This window comes from Erpetoichthys calabaricus, chromosome 5 (assembly GCF_900747795.2).
Source record: "Erpetoichthys calabaricus chromosome 5, fErpCal1.3, whole genome shotgun sequence".
Classification (NCBI taxonomy): domain Eukaryota; kingdom Metazoa; phylum Chordata; class Cladistia; order Polypteriformes; family Polypteridae; genus Erpetoichthys; species Erpetoichthys calabaricus.
The window spans coordinates 249,490,782-249,513,640 of NC_041398.2; the positions used below are offsets into that span (position 1 = coordinate 249,490,782).

The following is a 22,859-nucleotide window of genomic DNA, read 5'->3' on the forward strand; positions in this document are numbered from 1 at the left end:
AGAAAAGGCTCAGAAGAGCAAAATGGGGCACAAAGAAGTTGCCTACAAGTTCATCCCAACACAAAATCCAAAAATCAGAATCTTTAAAACAAAGTGACTTATAATCAAATGTCTAGAAAATCTAACCCAGAAAACACAATGATTCCCAACTCCTCAGCCTTCTTGGCCAATTGAAAGAGCCTAGGGGCGGGCCCTGCCTCCTTGTGTCTCCACCCACCAAAAAAAAGCAAAACTACACTTAAAGGAATTGTATACAATCACAAAACCAAAAGTAACATATAGATATGAAAGACAATATCTCAAAATGAACAAAAGCAACAAGAACACATCAAATATACAGACTTTCAAACAGATACATAACAGCGAGCCACAGGGCTAATAAGAATAAGAAGGGACCAGGAGTGGAGTGTAAAATGAGCGATATCTAGCATATAAGATGATAATTATTGCATATGTCTTTAATGTTTCTTAAACTGAGCTTAAGCTGTTGTTATTTAATATATTTGAGAAAAAAAATCGATTTTGTGGCTGTTTATCTCTCTATTATGAAAAAAAAATCTTTTCTTGAAGAATCTTTCACGTCCCATGACACGAGACTTTGTGCCAAGAGATTTAACCAGGCCTGGGGCTGGAAATAAAAGGATAAAAAAAGAGAAGATGACAAAGTAGAACGTCGTAAAAAATTCAAAAACATTGGCGCAATACAAAAGCAGAGCAGGTTAGAGATCATGGAAGTACGAAAATTCGAAAGTCTCAAAAAATGATAGTAAAGATCGCATTAGTGCAAACAAACAGAAATTATTACCCGGTGAAATAATGGAACAGTAAAAAGAGATCAAATATATTGTTTGGATTTGAACTTTAAGTCAGAGACTTGTAGATTGTCTAATTCGTGTTGCCATCAGGGAAAAAAAAAGTAGTGTTTCTTCCCAATGAAGAGGCGTATCCGCGAGAATTAAAAGATCCAAAAATGTTGGCGCTGTACCCATGCAGAGCAGGTTAGAGATAATGGGAGTATGAAAATTCGAAAGTCTCAAAAAAAGGATAGTAAAGATCGCATTAGCGCAAACAAACGGAAATTATTAGTCGGTTGTTGTGGGGTACAAAATCTGTACATTTTGGTTTATATTTCCATTATCTTATGTTCAAAACAAGACAGCAGATGAACTACATTCAGGACAAATCCAAGCGGGTCGTCTTCCCAGTGATATCTCACTTTTAAAACAGCTGTTCCAACAAAAAAAGGAAGACATGCTGGTGGCTCAATTACTTTATAACCTGAGAAAGGATGGACATTTAATTACTTTATAGCCTGGGAAAGGAAGACATAGCAACACCTCAGAGAACATAAAGTTTTATTGTTTGGGAAAAAGGACAGTGAATTCATTCATCATATTGCCAGCCAATCAGAATATCTAACAGTCATATCTTGCAAAACTTCCCGGTAGAATTTTAGAATAAATATGCCTCGTCTGAGGAGCAATATAGTAAGTGAGTAAGGAAGTAAGGAAGAAGGGAAGAAGAAGAAGGGACGAAGACCTCACAAGAGAACAGAGCGACATCAACGTGCAGCCATTTCCATCTGGTCGTCAGAACGGCAACTACGAGTGCTTGATCACAAGCCGCCTGTAACATTCATCCTTGTCATCTTTAGTTTTTCGTAAGCTTTTTCTAAAGACTATATATATATATATATCCAGACTTTTCTTTATATATATCCAGACTTTTCTATCAGTCCTATTTTCTATTATTCTTTGTTCCACTGGTATTAGTCTTGTAATAAATACCATGCGGCTTTTATTTTTCTATGCTTCATCATAATGTCTAGAGTGATTGAAGTAATAAGGTAGATTTCTTTGAGCACCTGGTGCGGCTGGAGGTTTGCCATACGCTCCGTGCTGCAAGGTTTATTAAGGCTGAGGGTGAGAGCTCCACCCAATAGTAGGGAACAGGACGTAAAGTAAGGCATTCTGGGCTGATAAATGGCCAATAGTCAAGGATGCTGAGTCTTTGTATGTTTAAATGTATTCTTGTACACCAAAAGTAATATTTAGATCAAAGATGTCTTTAAAACATCATATTTTGTTTGTGCCGATAATAAGTAAGTCTCTTGAAGTACTGAGTGACAGGCTGTGTTATTCGTAAGGCACTTGTGTGGTTTAAAGTGCCAGAGGTTAACCAGCTGTGTGTTTGTCATTCATAGGGCACTGTGGTGGTGAGGGTCTGTGTGTGTGTGTATAGCTATGTATGTGTGTGTTGATCTCAAAGTGGAACAGTAGATCCACTCAGTAACGAACTTGACGAGAACACTTACCCTTGAAGAAAACAGGTAAAGGGTAAGTAGAAGGAAATACTATGATAATACATGGGTGAAATAACGTAACAGCGAAAAGAGTTTGAATATATTGTTCGTATTTAAACTTTAAGTTGGATACTTGTCGATCATCTAATTAGTGTTGCCAGCGAGAATTAAGATTCCAAAAACGTTGGCGCGGTATGAAGTCCCATGAGACGGAAACTTTTAACATGAGATTCTTTCAGGTCATGCCCTACTTACAACTATTTTCAAACAAGACCGCAGTCATCTAACCTCTCAGTCGACATACTTCCTGCGCTCTCAGCTTGTAGAAATTTTATCAGGACAATAATTTTATAAGTTCTAGATGACACGTCAACGACAAAGCGAAGAAGAAAGAGCATGGACAAACATTCGAAAAAGTTGTTTTATTTATTAGAGAGAAAGAAATGACATTCACTCACAGGCAGTTACAGGTTGCGTTGTCATGATGTAAGCCCAAATACTGAATCAAAATTCAATGCGATCTTGAAGAAAAGTTCATTCCAAATATTGCTTTTACTGACGTTTTACAGTAAAAGTGGAAATAATGCATATGTAACAATTCCCATGAAAATAACAATCTCTTAAAATTGTATATCTGGTAAACCAAACACAAGGGTGGGCGAGCGAAGTGAGCAGGGGGCAGAGCCCTCTAGTTTAAATAAAGATTGAGTGTGAAGAGGGTTAGAAACGGCTTTTGGATATCGGGGTCAGTGTACTGCTGCACAGAAGAGACGTTAAGTGGTTAAAAGAAAGCACGGAGAAGGCAATTGTGAACGAGAAAATAAAGCGTCATGGAAGAAATGGGAAGCTTAATGTTTTAGCTCACGGGTGTCGAACTCCAGGCCTGGAGGGCAGCAGTGGCTGCAGGTTTTCATTCTCACCCTTTTCCTAATCAGTGACCAGTTTTCACTTTTTTCCCTTCATTTTAATAGATAGATAGATAGATAGATAGATACTTTGACAATGTGAGTCAGGAAGCTGGACAAACCCATTTTCTACCCCCAGAGTTTCACTGATGAGGGAACCAACAACATGTCCAGGTTTATGGCTTGATCATTTCTTTTTTTTCCTGTTTGCTTAGAACTACAGAATGTTCTGGACTTGGGGGTTGAGCTTGCATGAGCTGTTTGATTGGTTAATTACCTAGGGAGGAACAAGTGGACGTATTGTATTGGTCATTGAAACTGGATTGTGGCTGTAATAGGACTGGATGAATTAAGGGAGTTGACTGCACCCACTGGTCCAGGCTTTGTGATAGGAATGGTGTAAACTGGTCAATCTGCCTTTCCCACTCTATCTCTCTCTCTCTTTTTCTCTCATTCTGACCATCTGTCCACCTCTCTTGCAGTTTCTCCATTATGACGACAACTCTATCTCAGCAGCCATAGTGTGACAGGCATGTGGCCTGTTTCAATACTCCATTCAAAGGCTTATTCTCACCTGCACAAAGCTGGCTGCACTGTGAGGATGGTGTTTTTTGATTTCTCAAGTGCCTTCAAAACCATCCCATCATCCCAAGACATGATGGTGGGTGGGCCTGTGGTTCCCTGGATGATGGACTATCTGACCGGCAGACTGCATTTTGTGAAACTCAAAGACTTTGTGAGCAACAATGGAGCACCACGAGGAACAGGACTGTCTGCTTCTCTCTTCACTCTGCACACCTCCAACTGTCAATATAACAGCAGATCAGGTCACTTGCCAACAATCTCAGATGATTCTGCGCTTATGGGGTGTATCTCTAAGGGGGGGGTGGGACAGAGGAGAGGAGCCAGGGGAGAAGTTTGAAAACTGTCTGCAACTTAACATCAGCAAAACCAAGAAACTCTTTATTGACTTTCGCCACAATAAAGAGTCTATACACCCGGTAACTATTCAGGGAGTGGATGTAGAGGTGGTCCACTCCTACAAGTACTTGGTGGTCTACATCATTGACAGGTTAGACTGGTCTCAGAACAGAGAAGAACTACAGAAGAAAGGCCAGAGCAGGCTCTTCCTCCTTAGGAGACTGCGTTCCTGTGGGAAGTGACAACCTTCACATCTTCTACAACTTTGTGATGGCCAGTGTGGTGTGCTAGGCTGGTAACATCAATTCAAGAGAGGACCACTAAATCAACAAGCTAATTAAAAGGGGATTCACTCTGGATCCACGGGGGGTAGCAGTGGAGGAGAGAATGAAGACAATACTTAGTGCCATTATGAACAAGGCTGCACATCATCTCTATGACACCCAGACAGCCAAGGAATTATTCAGCAGACGTGAGTCAAGAATACTATGGGGGGTCTTTTATACCAACAGAAAAATGACCGTATAGCACCTCACTGGGACTTCCATGTCAGATGTTTCCTTCCTTTTTTAATTTTCTTAGTTTTTAGTCATTCAAACCACAGTGTGTGTATTTTTTTATTTACATATATATCTGTTTAGTGCCCTATGCTATCTGGGATAGGCTTCAGCCCCAAAACACCCCTGCTCTGGATGAAGTGGGTCAGAAAATGACATTTTTCAATTTATTTATTTATGTATATATGTTTGTATGCATTTATTTTTAATTACATTCCGTAAAAAGCCAAATTTCTACCTGAGGATAAATAAAGTTCTATCCATCTACTGTATCTGTCATGTCTCACCCAGGGTTCCTCCTCTGGCTGGAATTCAAGTTCATGTTTAATGTTTCTGCTGTTCATTTTTGATTTGTTAATTTTATGTACTTAATGTTCATTCTTTATTTTTGGTTTTGTCTTTGTATTAGATGTAGCCTGTGTTGTGTACTATTTGTTTTAGGGGGTGGTTCCCCAAGAGGTGGGGCCACCTGCCAATCACCACCAGGGGACCGCCCTCCACCCTATAAACTGGAGGACCTTCCAAAGTTCCCGGCATTTCATTTTGATTGCACTTGGGATTGGAGTGTTTACTTGTGTTTTGTGCTTATTGTGATTTTGTGAATTTTTGAACCTGTGCTCTGTTTTCGGTGTTTGCTGTTGATTGCCTTGCTATCTCAGGTAATCCCTTTTGTGCTCTAATGAGTGTCTTGTGCTACAGAGTATTTGCTTGCTAAAAATAAATATTTTAGTTTATAAAGATTCTTCAAGACCCGTTTTGTTTCTAGTCAGGGTTTTGACAATAATCCCCTCCTAGTGGGCAAATTCTAGAAGTATTTATGAGACTTAGGTGCTTTTGGGAATCCCAGTTTATGACAGTAGTGCCTGAAAGTTTGTGAACCCTTTAGAATTTTCTATATTTCTGCATAAATGTGACCTAAAACATCATCAGATTTTCACTCAAGTCCTAAAAGTAGATAAAGAGAAACCAGTTAAACAAATGAGACCAAAATATTATGCTTGGTCATTTATTTATTGAGGAAAATGATCGAATATTACATATTTGTGAGTAGCAAAAGTAGGTGAACCTTTGCTTTCAGTATCTGGTGTGACCCCCCATTGCAGCAATAACTGCAACTAAACATTTCCGGTAACTGTTGATCAGTCCTGAATTTTCGGCCATTCCTCCGGACAGAACAGCTTCAACTCTGAGATGTTGGTGGGTTTCCTCACATTAACTGCTCGCTTCAGGTCCTTTCACAACATTTCGATTGGATTAAGGTCAGGACTTTGACTTGGCCATTCCAAAACATTAACTTTATTCTTTGGTAGAACGACTTGTGTGCTTAGGGTCGTTGTCTTGCTACATGACCCACCTTCTCTTGAGATTCAGTTCATGGACAGATGTCCTGACATTTTCCTTTAGAATTCTCTGATATAATTCAGAATTCATTGTTCCATCAATGAAGGCAAACCATCCTGGTCTAGATGCAGCAAAACAGGCCCAAACCGTGATACTACCACCACCATGTTTCACAGATGAGATAAGGTTCTTATGCAGGAATGCAGTGTTTTCCTTTCTCCAAACATAACGCTTTTCATTTAAACCAAAAAGTTCTATTTTGGTCTCATCCGTCCACACAACATTCTTCCAATAGCCTTCTGGTTTGTCCACGTGATCTTTGGCAAACTGCAGACAAGCAGCAATGTTTGTTTTGGAGAGCAGTGGCTTTCTCCTTGCAGCCCTGCCATGCACACCATTGTTGTTCAGTGTTCTCCTGATGGTGGACTCATGAACATGAACATTAGCCAATGTGAGAGAGGCCTTCAGTTGCTTAGAAGTTCCCCTGGGGTCCTTTGTGACCTCGCCGACTATTACATGCCTCGCTCTTGGAGTGATCTTTGTTGGTCGACCACACCTGGGGAGGGTAACGATGGTCTTGAATGTCCTCCATTTATACACAATCTGTCTGACTGTGAATTGGTGGAGTCCAAACTCTTCAGAGATGGTTTTGTAACCTTTTCCAGGCTGATGAGCATCAACAACTCTTTTTGTGAGGTCCTCAGAAATCTCCTTTGTTCGTGCCATGATACACTTCCACAAACATGTGCTGAGAAGAGCAGACTTTGATAGATCCTGTTCTTTAAATAACTCAGGGTGCCCACTCACACCTGATTGTCATCCCATTGATTGAAAACACCGGACTCGAAATTTCAACTTCAAACTAACTGCTAATCCTAGAGGTTCACATACTTTTGCCACTCACAAATATGTAATATTCAATCATTTTCCTCAATAAATAAATGGCCAAGTATAATATTTTTGTCTCATTTGTTTAACTAGTTTCTCTTTATCTACTTTTAGGACTTGAGTGAAAATCTGATGATGTTTTAGGTCATATTTATGCAGAAATATAGAAAATTCTAAAGGGTTCACAAACTTTCAAACACGTCTATCTATCTATCTATCTATCTATCTATCTATCTATCTATCTATCTATCTATCTATCTATCTATCTATCTATCTATCTATCTATCTATCTATCTATCTATCTAATCCTGCCTACTATACCAAATTCTATCTATCTATCTATCTATCTATCTATCTATCTATCTATCTATCTATCTATCTATCTATCTATCTATCTATCTATCTATCTATCTATCTATCTATCTATCTGTCTATCTATCTATCTATCTATCTATCTATCTATCTATCTATCTATCTATCTATCTATCTATCTAATCCTGCCTACTATACCAAATTCTATCTATATCTATCTATTATATAGTGCCTTTCAATCTATCTATCTATCTATCTATCTATCTATCTATCTATCTATCTATCTATCTATCTATCTATCTATCTATCTATCTAATCCTGCCTACTATACCAAATTCTATCTATCTATCTATCTATCTATCTATCTATCTATCTATCTATCTATCTATCTATCTATCTATCTATCTATCTATCTATCTATCTATTATATAGTGCCTTTCTATCTATCTATCTATCTATCTATCTATCTATCTATCTATCTATCTATCTATCTATATATCTATCTATCTATCTATCTATCTATCTATCTAGCCATCCACATGGCAGTAAAGACAAAGCTTGACTGAAGATAAGCCAAGAGACACCTATGGACACAAAGGCTGTCATGGTATTTTGTTATCACACTCATTTCATTTTACCTTTAATTTGGGCACATTACCTACAATAAATCATTTATTAAATATCCCCCTGCCTGTTCTTTCACTCTTTCTAATTGCCTGAGGTCATAGGGGTAAAGCAGGGAAAGGGAGAGGAAGTGCTAAAGTACAAGACCTGACCACAGAGTGCTAAGCGTGTCGGATTTGGGGCACTTTGGTAACATCTGCATGATAAAGAGTACAATGGGGGAAAACAGGGTCACATAGGACCTTATACGACAAAAGCAAGACTTAGAAAAAGTTGAATACCAAGAGGAGAAAAAGAATGGCAACCAAACAAACTCGAGGCAAAAACTAAAGTGAACAAAATGTAGCAAAACAAAAAAAGTTTTTAGGAGTAAATTATCGGCTGTAGTCAGAGGCTCTCTCACAACTTCACTACCTAATTGCTCACGAGTGGCCAGCGTTGTGGAACAAGAGTAGCTGCTGTCATCCTATCCAGGTGGACTCTACTTATTGGTGGTAGTTGAAGTGGCACCCCATCACTTTGTAAAACACTTTGTGTAGGCTAGAAAAGTGATGCCTAAATATAATGAATGACTCTTTGTTCACCCCACTGTCCCTGATTTAATGTTCATTTTGGCCTCTATGGCTTCATCCTGGGCTGGGGCTGCTCTTGTTCACACAACATTCATCTGATGCACACCAACTGGCCTGGGCAAATGTGTTTCTTCTCAAGTGTGGCACTTGGCACGTGAGCTGCTTACCTCGATGGATGAGGTCTGCACGAAGTTTGAATTCATTCCTGCAAAGATCACAATGTCTTGGGGCTCCTGTGACCCTAAAAACAATAAAGTGAAAGGAGACAAAATAAAACAAAAGGTCAATAAATCGATGAATCTGAAGGGGGTCGGTGAGAGTGGGCACAGGAAGCACCACTGAATGAGAAAAACCAGCAGGGTAGCACTGGGGGGGTAAAGGTTATATGTCCTAATGGCAGGGTGTGCCATGTTAATGCTGCTTGGGTCATCAACCCTGGCTTTTGTTCCTTTTATTGTTATTTAAATATATTCATTGTGTTTTTTAAGTACAGTAATCCCTCCTCCATCGCGGGGGTTGCGTTCCAGAGCCACCCGCGAAATAAGAAAATCCGCGAAGTAGAAACCATGGGCCTCATGTATAACGCCGTGCGTAGAACTCACACTATAACATGACGTAAGCACAAAAGCGGGATTGTGCGTACGCACAGAAAAATCCAGATGCAGGAATCTGTGCGCACGCATACTTTCACGTTCTTCCACTACATAAATCCCGATTTGCGTGAAAAGTAACGCACGTGCACGCGCCTTCTGTCCCGCCCCAACTCCTCCCAGAATTACGCCTCTTTGAATATGCAAATCAATATAAATAGCCTTCTGTGAAAAGACAATGGGAAAAGCACGGGAGAAAATATAAGAATTTCAGCGAATACCAAGTGGAGGCAAAGTGGAGTTGGTTTAAACAGTGGGATAATCAACAAAAGAAAGTTGATCGAGTGACAGAGTGTCGGAAAAACTCGAAAGATCAAATTCACAAAGTCGCACAGTGCCTGAAATAAAAAAGAAATCACATATCAAAGTCGTCGTGAAAAGGCGAGTCGTAGCCCACCGTCTGAGTGTCATATGAAAGCTTATCAGGGTACAGAAAAAAAAATAGGCACACAGTGGGAAAAAAGCACGAAATGTCAACTTTAATCTCGAAATTTCCACTTTAATCACGTAGTTTATTTTGCCATTAAAGTAGAACACCATAAACTTCATCTTAAAATCGTTTATTTTACTAGTTTCTCAAGTAGCATGTTAAAGTCTTTGTTCTGTGTTTGATCTTCTATGTGCTCTATGTGTGTGAATCACTACGTGCTTCCGTTCTTTCTCTTTCTCCGACAGGACACAGAATGCATTACATTCATGATATTACAGCTCTCTGAATAATTAAAATACTGAGATGTATACGTGATATCATTTTCATGATGATAGGAATGAAAGCATGTTATTAAACATGGGAACACGGTGGCGCAGTGCTTGTTCATGTCTCACGCAAGAGGCTTGCTGCGCCATGCGTGACCTTCAATGAAATAATTTATTACAGAAGTACTGTCTCTTTCAAACGTACTAACCTCCAATTCCTGTCCATACTTTTCTTTCTCCAATCGCCACACAATCAGCTCTGTAATAGACGTGAAGCCATTTGTAAGCTTAGAACGCCGATTCTTCAAAACTTTTAAGGAACATTGAAATATCTTCGTAGTACATGTTTAATTATTCTATTCGTCTATCCTTCCAGTGTCGCGTCAGCACCAGCAAGAATACAGCGCAAGGCAGGAGCTATCCTTGAACTAGCTAGCGCTGCGGCACCGTGTCCTCACATGTTTAATTATTAACAATACAGATTATTTAAATGAAGTTAAAGTTTTATCTGTATACTATAAGCAACATATTTTGCTGCATTTCATCTTAAAAATGATATTGTCATCATACGTGCTTTATAAAGTAGCGCAGGTTGTGCAATATTATAACTGTAGTGCAAGTTTACAGTGAGGTGATTGAATGTGTTTATAGTTCTTGGGATGAAACTGTTTCTGAAACGCGAGGTCCGTACAGGAAAGGCTTTGACGCTTTTTGCCGTGGTTGAGGTAGTGTGTACTTGAAACTGTATACCGATAATTCTCTTTCCGATCATCTGCTGCTGTGATTCACACTCAGATACAGTGATATAAATACTCCGAGTGGTGCAGTGAGAGTAATATGGAAAAAGATGATCTGCAGTGGCAACCCTTAACGGGAACAGCAAAAAGAAGAACAAGATGCAGTGAGCGTAACAACGCTAAAGCAGTTATGGTATTTGGAATACTATGGCTATTCCCTGGCCCATTATATTGCTACAGGTTAATTACAATCAGATCCATTACACTAATAAACAATATGCAGTTAATTTCAGTGTATTTATAAAGCCGCGTCAGGAATGTGGAGCTACGAAAGAAAGGATGAGCACACAGGAACAGTAGTTTGACCATTCTGTGGACCATTATATTGTTACAGGTTAATTACAATCAGATGCATTAAATTTATGAACGATATGCGGTTAATTTCAGTGTATTTGATAAATCCGCCGCCGTGGATGTGGATCTAAGAAAGAGTAACCACACAGGAACAGTAGCACTGCTTTGACGCTGGGTGCCGCCAGTCTGCAAAACCGGGCGGATAAATTGCGTACGCCAAGGAATGAGTTACCGTGGAAATGTGCATGGCTTTACGCCAAGTTTAGGTTTTATACATCGCGATTTGAGCGTGGAAACGGGAGTACGCAACATTTCTGTGTGTACGCACCGTTTATACATGAGGCCCCATGTGTTTATATGGTTATTTTTATATTGTCATGCTTGGGTCACAGATTTGTGCAGAAACACAGGAGGTTGTAGAGAGACAGGAACGTTATTCAAACACTGCAAACAAACATTTGTCTCTTTTTCAAAAGTTTAAACTGTGCTCCATGACAAGACAGAGATGACAGTTCAGTCTCACAATTAAAAGAATGCAAACATGTCTTCCTCTTCAAAGGAGTGTGTGTCAGGAGCATATAAAGTCACAGAGATAGAGAAAAGCAAACAAATCAATAGGGCTGTTTGGCTTTTAAGTATGCGAAGCACCGCGGCACAAAGAAGGCGGCAGCTCACACCCCCTCCGTCAGGAGCAGAGAGAGAGAGAGAGAGAGAGAGAGAGAGAGAGAGAGAGAGACAGAGTTTGTTTTTCAGTCAAAAATCAATACGTGCCCTTCGAGCTTTTAAGTATGCGAAGCACCGTGCAGCATGTCATTTCAGGAAGCAGCTGCACAAAAGATAGCAACGTGAAGATAATCTTTCAGCATTTTTAGACGAGCGTCCGTATCGTCTAGGTGTGCGAACAGCCCCCCTGCTCAATCCCCCTACGTCAGGATCAGAGAAAGTCAGCGCAAGAGAGAGAGAAAAGTACGTTGGGCAGCTTCTCAGCCATCTGCCAATAGCGTCCCTTGTATGAAATCAACTGGGCAAACCAACTGAGGAAGCATGTACCAGAAATTAAAAGACCCATTGTCTGCAGAAATCCGCGAACCAGCAAAAAATCCGCGATATATATTTAAATATGCTTACATATAAAATCCGCGATGGAGTGAAGCCGCGAAAGGCGAAGCGCGATATAGCGAGGGATTACTGTAGTGTTGTTTTTATTGATTATTTATTACACACTAGCTGTGCTACTTGTCTAAGATGAGCTGAAATCTAAATAGTCAAAACAAACCTCACCTCAGCATATTCTGGGTAAATGTTTGCTGTGTACCATTTACTATGCACTGTAATAGACTGCATTTTTCGTTCCAACAGATGGTGCTTTGCAAACATTGGCACTGCTTCTACAAATCACATACCAAATAACAACGGGAGGGACACACACACACACACATACACACACACAGATGCAGACACTTTATTAAGGTGGATGTATTTTGCATTTTGTTTTTAGTTATGCGCACTGCCTCCTTAAGATAGAGTTTCAACAAGGCGGTGTACCGATTAAAATGTTTTATACATACAATTTTAGTTATGCTATGTTTTTTAACATGCAAACTGTCTCGCTCATTGTTTATGCAACACAACAGAAAGTATCATGTGACTGCAATAGTCACATTAATGTTGTCATTGCAAGTGATGATATACAGTCCTGTGAAAAGGTAAGTGCCCCCCATGGAAATTGTTGACTTTTTCCAACAATTGGAATGTACATTGGAGTGTAAATATGGTGACGACGGCTCAATGGCACTTTATCCCCAAAATACACATCTGACCAAGCGTGTCACCTCACCCAGTTCCTTCCATAACCCCGCTGTCCCAGCACATCTCCTTGTCTCCCTTAACTCCTCCAGACAACTTTGGATGCTTGAATGTTGCATCTCTGAGCTGAGATCCACCATCAAGCTAGCATCCTCATATTGTGCCTTCACCATCATTTTTCTGCTTGCTGTTGTGTTGCAGCCTTGTGCTAAACTCATTTCAATTTATTGTTTCCATTTTCAAGCAACACTCAATATCCCAGGATGAGAAAGCGACAAGAGGATTACAGAAAGTCTTCGTTTTTTTAATTAAAAACTGAACCATCATAACGACATGAGTATTCAGAGACTTTGTTACGACACTTGAAATTTGGCTCCAGTGCGTCCCACCCTATTGATGATCGTTGAGATGTTTCAACATGTGATTTGGGAGTCCACCTCTGGTCAATTCACTTGATTGGACAGATCACCAAAGGCACACACCTCTCAATAGAATGTCCCACACGTGAGCAAAAGGCAAGCCATGAGTTTGAGGGAATTGCCTGCGGAGCTCAGAGACAGGATTGTGTCAAGGAACAAGTCTGGAAAAAGCTGTGGCACTGAAGATTTCCAAGAGCACAGTGGCCTCCATCATTCTTAAATCGAAGAACTTTAGAACAACTTCGACTTTTCACAGAGCTGGCTACTGGGTGTCATACACGTGTGCTTAGGGAGCAACCAAAGGGTCCAACTTTAAGTGAAAGATCAAGAGACGGGAGGCTGGAACTGAGTACTAACCCTTTTCATTCCTCTCCCTACAGACCAGCTGAAGAATAAATCTTGTTTTCCACCTCACTCCATTCCCAGTAACATCATTTCTAGCTCCTCTAAGATGATCACTTCTGGCTTCCTCCAATGACGTCACTTTCTGGTCCTGAACTGATGACATCACTTCCAACTCCCTCCAATGTTGTCATTTCTGATGACATCACTTCAGGCTTCCTCCAATGACATCACTTCCAGTCCCATACCGATGACAGTACTTTGGGCTCCCTCCAATGATGTCACTTCCAGTCTCAAACTGATGACATCACTTTCTACTCCCTCCAATGATGTCACTTCTGGTCCCGTACTGATGACATCACTACTGGCTTCCTCCAATGACGTCACTTCCAGTCTGATACCAATGACATCACTTCTGGCTTCCTCCAATGACGTCACTTTCCGGTCCTGAACTGATGACATCACTTTCAACTCCCTCCAATGATGTCACTTCCAATGACATCACTTCAGGCTTCCTCCAATGACATCACTTCCAGTCCCATACCGATGACAGTACCTCGGGCTCCCTTCAATGACGTCACTTCCAGTCTCGAACTGATGACATCACTTTCTACTCCCTCCAATGATGTCACTTCTGGTCCCGTACTGATGACATCACTACTGGCTTCCTCCAATGACGTCACTTCCGATGACATCACTTCAGGCTTCCTCCAATGACGTCACTTCCGATGACATCACTTCAGGCTTCCTCCAATGACGTCACTTTCCGGTCCTGAATTGATGACATCACTTCCAACTCCCTCCAATGACATCACTTCAGGCTTCCTCCAATGACATCACTTCCGGTCTCGAACTGATGACTTCACTTTCTACTCCCTCCAATGATGTCACTTCTGGTCCCCTCCTGATGACATCACTTCTGGCTCCCTCCAATGACGTCACTTCTGATGACATCACTTCAGGCTTCCTCCAATGGCATCACTTCCAGTCCCATACCGATGACAGTACTTCGGGCTCCCTCCAATGATGTCACTTCTGGCCCCATACTGATGACATCACTTCCGGCTCCCTCCAATGACACCACATCCTCTTCCTTCTGAAAATCCATTCCCAATATAAAGAACCATCCATTCTCCTATGATTGTCTGATGTAAATACTACAAATACGACCACGTCAGTTTTTTCTGACTGCTCAGCTGCCAGGACATTATGAGCTGAAGCTTCCCCAACTCTTATTTTTTTGTCTCTGTTTGATCATTTCTTACATGGGACAAACCAAGCAATCGGGGGAGAAGGGCCTTGGTAAGAGAAGTGAGAAAGAACCCGGTGGTCACCCTGCCTGTGCGCCAGTGAACTTGAAGATGGGAGAAACTTCCAGAAGGACAACCAGCACTGCAACACTTCACTAATCTGAGCTGTGTGGAAAAGTTGCCAGACGACACATGGAGGCCCACATGGAGTTTGAAAAAAGGCACCTAAAGGACTCTCAGACTATGAGAACCAAAATTCTTTGGCGTGATGACACCAACATTAAACTGTTTAACAACAATTCTAAGTGTCACGTCTGGAGGAAGCCAGGAACCACTCATCACATGTGTAACCATTCCAGTGGCAAAGCATGGTGGTGGCAGCACCAGGGACTGGGAGACTAGTCTGGGTAGCGGGAGACCTGAGTGGGGCAAAGTACAGAGATGTCCTTATCTGAGAAAGCCCACTTGAAGTCTGCAAAGAGGAACTTGAAGGACTCACAAGGCTGTCAGGTCTGATGAAACCAGCATTGAAGTGGCTGGCTTCAGTTCTAAGTGTCACGTCTGTAGAAAACCAGGCAGCACTCACCACCTGCTCAGTGCCATTCTAATGGTGATACGTGGTGGTGGAAGCGTCAGGGATTGGGAGACGACTCAAGGATGAGAGAAAGCCGAACAAGTCAAAGTTCAGAGATATCCTTGGTGAAAGCCTGCTCAGAGTGCTCTGGACCTCAGACTGGGCCGAAAGGTTCACAACCTAAGCAAAGACAATACAGGAGTGGCTTAGGGACAACTCTGGGAATGTCCTTGATTGGCCCAGCCAGAGGCCACAGTTGGACCCAATCGATCATCTCAAGAGAGCACTGAAAGTTGGTGTCCATCAAGGGTCTCCATTTAACTTGACAAGAGTTTGAGCAGATCAGCAGAGAACAACTGCTGGGTTGGCTGTCGTAGGTTCTGAATACTCATGTCCATGTGAAAATTCATTTTTTAATTTTTTAATAAATAAAATCCACTTCTCGTGTTCTCCTTCTATGGTGCTGAGTGTTGCTTGATGAGGAAAGAAACAAATGGAAATGATCTGAGCACCAGGCGGCAACACAACAAAATGTGAACAAACTGAAGAGTTTCTGAGGGCACTCTGTCTGATTGGTCAGAATGAATCGGAATCTGCTCTTCATTTAATCCTTTACTGTCCAAAGCAACTTACAAATCACAAAGTGTGAATGTAAAATGTTCAGTCACCATTCTCCGCAGGTGTCCTCCAGACAGGATCCACAGGTGAAGGCTGCAGCTTATCGCTCGTGCCACCGATGCCCAGCTGGCCTTTTGCTCCACTGCCAAATGCGTAGAGTTGTCCCGTGGTGGCAGAGTATACCAGGGTGTGGTGGCTGAAAGACATAGAAGCTGCCATCAGCATGGAAAAGGTTCAATCAACATTCCCACACCCTTCCTAAAAACATTTTGCTTTGGTCCTGTTCAGCTCTGGGACAAATTAAGTGCTGGTTATGGCAGTTGGGCCAGTCTGTGGGTGTGCAGATAGCTGGTGAGGCCAATCCAGGCACAAAATGTTCTTGTGCAGTGTGGAATGGGGGCAGTCATGCTGGCATGGAGGTCACTGTCTCCTGGCTTTCTGCTATGGCTGTTCTTTTTCCACCTCATGGTTCAGTGCCCCCTTTTGGAGGGAGGTGTGCCCTTTGACTTGGTGCCCACTTATCTGACTTATAATGCTGAAGGCTTATTATGACAATTTCAAGGAGTCTTTATAGCTCATTGTTTGGTCTCAAGGGAATTTTTCCCTTTCTGTAGTTCACTTTGGAGTAGGGGTGGCACGGTGGCGCAGTGGGTAGCGCTGTTGCCTCGCATTTAGGAGATCCGGGTCCTCCCTGCGTGGTGTTTGCATGTTCTCCCCGTGTCTGTGTGGCTTTCCTCCAGGTACTCCGGTTTCCTCCCGCAGTCCAAAGACATGCATATTAGGTGCATTGGCGATCCTAAATTGTCCCTAGTGTTGTGCTTGGTGTGTGTGTGCGTGCCCTGTGGTGGGCTGGTGCCCTGCCCAGAGTTTGTTTCCTGCCTTGCGCCATGTGTTGGCTGGGATTGGCTCCAGCAGACCCCCGTGACCCTGTAGTTAGGATAGAGCAGGTTGGATAATGGATGGATGGACTTTAGAGTAGATAACGGCCTGGTACATGAACTACATGGCCAGCCAACTGGCAGGCTATCATGGAAAGATGAATATCCTGACCCAGTCGGGAAGCCAATAATCAGGGAAGGACAGAGGGAGACTGTCTCCCAGGGCCATAGATCCCCCCTGTATGTTAACAAACCAAACAGGTTCTGCAATGCCCGAAGCTCCTACAAGCACAAGGGAATTGCCTGCAAGCAAAATCCCAACACAGAATCCAAAGGCAAAGTCGAAAACAGAGCACGGGTTCAGAAAATCACAAAGTTAAACACAAGAAACCCTCCGCTCCCTTAGTGCATTCGAAATGAACCGCCAGGAACAACAGAAGACCCTCCAATATATAGGGATGATTGGCAGGTGGCCCCGCCCCTTGGGGAACCAGCCACAAAACACATGGGACATAATCAAATAAGCATAAAGAATATAAATAAATAGAAACATTAATACAAATAAATGAACCCCAGCCAGGAGAGGAATGCTGACTGAAGCACAACATTACTGCTCTCATCAAACATATTCTTGCGATTTCAGATTTGTTTTTTGTTTGTGTTATTTTTTGCACTTTTCAACCGCAGAACTCTGCATTTTTTCCTATTTATAACTTTTGTAAAATGATGTTTATTATAAAAATTATTGTTTTGCTTCCCTCTGTGGCTAGGAGGGGGTTTGAATTTCTAAGCTTGGCCTCTTTTCTTTTCAAGAGTGTAGGCCACAAGCCTGCTTAGGAGTTTTAGGGCCAGGCCTACTTTAGGTTTCTAGGCCTTATTACAGTTTTTGAGTTCTATGAGCCTGGCAGTCATAACTGCCTGGTAAGATGCGATATAACGAGTCTGGATCAAATACCAACCTGCCACAGGCTATCTGAGTAGCCGTGCCATCAAACAGCTCCAGTCGACGGGGAGTCCTTTCACTGGAGGTGCTGGAATGTCCCAGCTGTCCATAACATCCATCGCCAAATGTGTACACATTCCCATCCTGTGTAATAAAAGATCAAAACGTGAAGAGAAGAATGTGACACATGCTGTCATGATCACACTGGAATTAAGGTCAGCATTAATTCAGAGTTCCTGGTTGTCGACGTGTTTTTTTGATTATTTCTGGTTACAAAATCTTTTTTGTAATTTGACTGCGATTGCTGACCTACAGTTAGGGCTGCCAACTCTCTGTCTCTGGAAATTAGGGCATTTGGGTCGAAAAATGAGGACTTTTGAGGATCCTTTCCCTGTGATGCCATAATACGCCTTTATATTGCCTCATGGTTTTTTAAAAATGATAGTCGCAGTTTATCACTCTAACTAGCAAAATACCCGCGCTTCACAGTGGAGAAGTAGTGTGTTAAAGAGGTTATGAAAAAAAAAGGAAACATTTTAAAAATAACGTAACATGATTGTCAATGTAATTGTGTTGTCATTGTTATGAGTGTTGCTGTGTTTTATATATATAAAATACACACACACACATATAAACATATATATACATATACATATACACATATATATACATATCTACATATATAGATATATATATATATACATATACACATCCACATATCAACATATATATATACACATATATACACACACACACGCTTTATGGGTGATGATTGTTTTACTCTTTTTATCTTTATTTTATTTTATTGTAGAATCAACTCCTATCTGCGCACAGCAGGGCAGCCGTGGGCGGATGGGTATGGTGTATTCACTCCATGTTATCGTGCATTGCGCTGTCACTGGTATTTTGATAAAAGAATTTGAACAACATATAAGAAGCGTATAAATTATTAAACAGTAAAACATTAACATTTAAGAAGTAAAGTTACATTAAGTACTACTGCAGTGCCTTCGGGTATACCTCATTTTTTGTTTGCCCATTACATGCTTAAATGTATACATTTTTTGGTGTACCTACCCGAGAACACGCGACATATAACCGAGCGTGGGAGAAGCATGGATTTTAAACACGCGTTGAGTTCATCTGCTGGTCTCCCTCGTGGAATAACTGGTAATATTTGACTAAAATCTACAGCAAGTAAAACGACATTACCTCCTATTTTTTTTTTTACGATCTCTGAGATCTTGCTTTTTTCGGTTCAAGGCTTCATAAGCTTTTTTATGTTGTATGGTGTACTTATCCCAAACCATCATCTTTGAATGTTGCAAGACTTTCGCCTTGTATGTAAATCGGGGTAATTACATTCATTGCATTCCTAGTCTGAATCACAATCTGATTGTATGGGTGGTTACCTGGCACTGTAGGGTTGCCACCCATCCTTTAAAATACGGAATCGTGCCGCGTTTGAGAATGAAATTGCGCGTCCCGTTTTTAATCAATACTGGACGGGATTTATCCCGTATTTTTTTTATCATTTTTTTTTTAAAGCAGCGTCTCATGCAAATCATCCCACACGCATTTTATGAAGATGCCTCCTTTCCTACTTTTGATTGGGTAATACTTGATGTCATTGTTAGTTTGATTGGTGTTTTTAACTGTCCAGTGAGGAGGGCGTGTCTTTTAAGTACAGTCTGCAAAGTGTTGGCACTGAGATGTGGCGTCAGCGCCATAGTTGAAGCCCCTAATGTTGCGGTCAGCAAGTCGGCTAACATCCGCCATGTGCCGTCTTTCAGTTGCGAGAAGCAGATCATAGAATGGTTGAAACTGTTGCCCCTAACGTTGCGCCACGGCGTGTGGTTCGTTTATACCTCGTGTCTTCTCATTAAACTTTTATCTCGCGAATATGTTATTGCAATCCGCAGCGGGAGCGTTTCTATAAACTTAATTTAAACTTACGTTTTACACCGTGCTTTGTTTCCCTTATGAACATGCTTGTATGCTTAACTCGCTCCGTTCTCAATTGTTTAATTAATTTTTTGCTCTTCGCTGTTTGCGGCTGTTCCTCCATTTCCCCCTACTTCGTTCTTTTATCTCGCGAATATGTTATTGCAATCCTTAACGGGAGCGTTTCAATAAACTGATTGAAAATAGTTTTGCATTTACCTTTTTAGTAAAAGGCGAGCTTTTAAGCCTGAGAAATCACCCCGTAAATGCACACGTTTAATTGCACATGTGTTAATATGTATGCTTACACAGTATTAAAAGACAGTCAAAAATTAACGTCATTTACCTTCGTTCCCGCGTGTGACTCGTGCTGTAAATCTCTTCCTTGTTTTTAGTTCACGTGATTACGTAGGAGGCGTGATGACGCGATACGTGACTCCGCCTCCTCCATTACAGTGTATGGACAAAAAATATGTTCCAGTTATGACCATTACGCTTTGAATTTCGAAATGAAACCTGCCTAACTTTTGTAAGTAAGCTGTAAGGAATGAGCCTGCCAAATTTCAGCCTTCCACCTACACGGGAAGTTGGAGAATTAGTGATGAGTGAGTCAGTCAGTGAGTGAGTGAGTCAGTCAGTCAGTCAGTGAGGGCTTTGCCTTTTATTATTATAGACTAGCAAAATACCCGCGCTTCGCAGCGGAGAAGTGTGTTTAAAGAGGTTATGTAAACATATATATATATACATAAACATATATACATATATACATTTATATATACATATACACATCCACATATATAAACATATATCAACATATATATATACACATACATATACACACATACATACATACACACACACATATATATATATATATATATATATATACATATACTGCGGTGGGTTGGCACCCTGCCCAGGATTGGTTCCCTGCCTTGTGCCCTGTGTTGGCTGGGATTGGCTCCAGCAGACCCCCGTGACCCTGTGTTCGGATTCAGCGGGTTGGAAAATGGATGGATGGATATATACATATATATATATATATATATACATATATATAGACACATACAGACACATATATATACATATTTGTATATCTACATATATATACATATTTGTATATCTACATATATATACACATATATACATATATATACATATACATATTTGTATATCTACATATATATACACATATATACATATACATATTTGTATATCTACATACATACACATATATCTATCTATCTATATTATATACATATATATATATATATATATATATATATATATATATATATATATATATATATATATATATATATATATATCTGATTACCCAGTGGATTCGCTCACTGAGTGCAAGAGAAAAACATAAAATGTATGTATAAAATAAGTTTAATTGCCAAATTTATTTTTCCACAAATAAAGAGCACTTACAATAACATAGAAATCAATATAAACAACATTAACATCATTATCATATGAGAATATGAAGTAATATAAAAGAAGCACATTGCATATAAATATAAATTATTAAACAGTAAAATGTTCTTCTATAATACGCTACCGTGGCTATTCGTTTGTCTGTCCAGGATTTTAAATCAGCTGTAGCTCGCAAACCGTTTCACCTATTGACTTGAAATTTGGTACACATATACTACGTCAAGTGTACTATTCGCTTTCCCACACATATGAACATACATATATATATATATATATATATATATATATATATATATATATATATATATATATATATATATATATATATATATATATATACACACATACACATATATACATATACATACATACATAGTGCGTTGCAAGACGGGCTGTGATTGTTACATGGGAGGGAGACGACAAATCACAGCTTCCCGCTTTGTAATCGGGCCTGTGATTGCTGCTTTGACGGATGCCCAGATCCCACAGTATTTCCCCTTAGGAGAGGCGTTAGGCAAGTGTAATTGAATAGCGGTGCTGCAAGTTATTACTCTTTTTATCTTTATTTTATTTTATTGTAGAATCAACTCACAGCTGCGCGCACCAGTGCGTGCGTGACGGATGCGTACGGCTGATGTTTTCATTGTCTACCACCTTCGCTAATTATTCTTGAGGCAGATTGAAGACTTAAGTGCCAGCTTAACTGAAAAATTAAAGAAAACATACTAAGTTTTAAAAGAAATCAGTTTTAACGGGAAAAGATGCCGACGAAAGAAGAGAAGCAGCGGGACGCTAGGGTCAAGAGCTGCTCATTAAGCAGCAAGCGCATCAACCTCTGAGCAAACGAATGGTAAACGTACAGAGAAAGAGGATAAATACTATGAATGGTCATGTCAAGTGTATTCACTCCACGTTATCGTGCAGTGCGCTGTTACTGGTATTTTGATAAAAGAATCTGAATAACATATAAGAATCGTATAAATTATTAAACAGTAAAACATTAACATTTAAGAATGAAAGATACATTGAGTACTACTGTAGTGCTTTCGGGTATAGTACATTTTTTGTTTGCCCATTACATGCATAAATGTATAAATTTTTTGGTGTACCTACCCAAGAACACACGACATGACCCGGCAGTTAAAAATTTATCGCTCCAGCAATTTTAACTCTGTTACAAAGTCATCTAATATGGTATTGCAAACGGCAGCGGGAGCGTTTCTATAAACTCAATTTAAACTTACTGTTTACACCGTGCTTTGAAGATGCATAGTATGCGACACGTGTTTCGCCGTAATTGTGGGCTCATCAGGAGTACACAGTCACTGCACTCCCTTACGGGAATCGATCCTCGGACGTAGAGGCGAAGCCCCTAACGTTGTGCCACGGCGTGAGGTTCGTTCATTTCACAGCATGTAGATCGGGGTAATTACATTGCAGGCATTCGTAGTCTGATTCACAATCTGATTGTATGGGTGGTTACCTACCAGGTAACGCTTGTGGTTGGTGAGCAAGTCGGCTAACTTCTGTCACGGTGCCCTCTTTCAGTTGCGAGAAGCAGATCATACAATGGTTGAAATAGTTTAATATATATAGCAAAATCACCGCGCTTCGCAGGGGCGAATATGGTATTGCAAACGGCAGCGTTTCTATAAACTTAAAGTTACGGTTTATACCGTGCCTTCTTTCATATTCTTTTCCTACCTTATCAATTGTGTAATGTGTTTTTTGAACAGGTTTGATTAATGGAAGTGATCACTCGTGCTGCGTTCAGTCACTTCAC

The 22,859-nt window shown here is 40.6% G+C and overlaps 1 protein-coding gene across 1 annotated transcript in view; it reads right to left on the minus strand.

Annotated features, from left to right (window-relative positions):
- LOC114652383 (probable E3 ubiquitin-protein ligase HERC4) overlaps nucleotides 1–22,859 on the minus strand; it is a 101,511-nt gene that overhangs the window by 58,660 nt on the left and 19,992 nt on the right. The window contains exons 6-8 of the mRNA XM_028802755.2: nucleotides 17,706–17,833; nucleotides 15,919–16,064; nucleotides 8,590–8,663 (exon numbers count right to left, since the gene is read on the minus strand). Of these exons, the coding sequence (XP_028658588.2) occupies nucleotides 8,590–8,663; nucleotides 15,919–16,064; nucleotides 17,706–17,833 (348 nt within the window). The remainder of the gene's footprint in view (nucleotides 1–8,589; nucleotides 8,664–15,918; nucleotides 16,065–17,705; nucleotides 17,834–22,859) is intronic.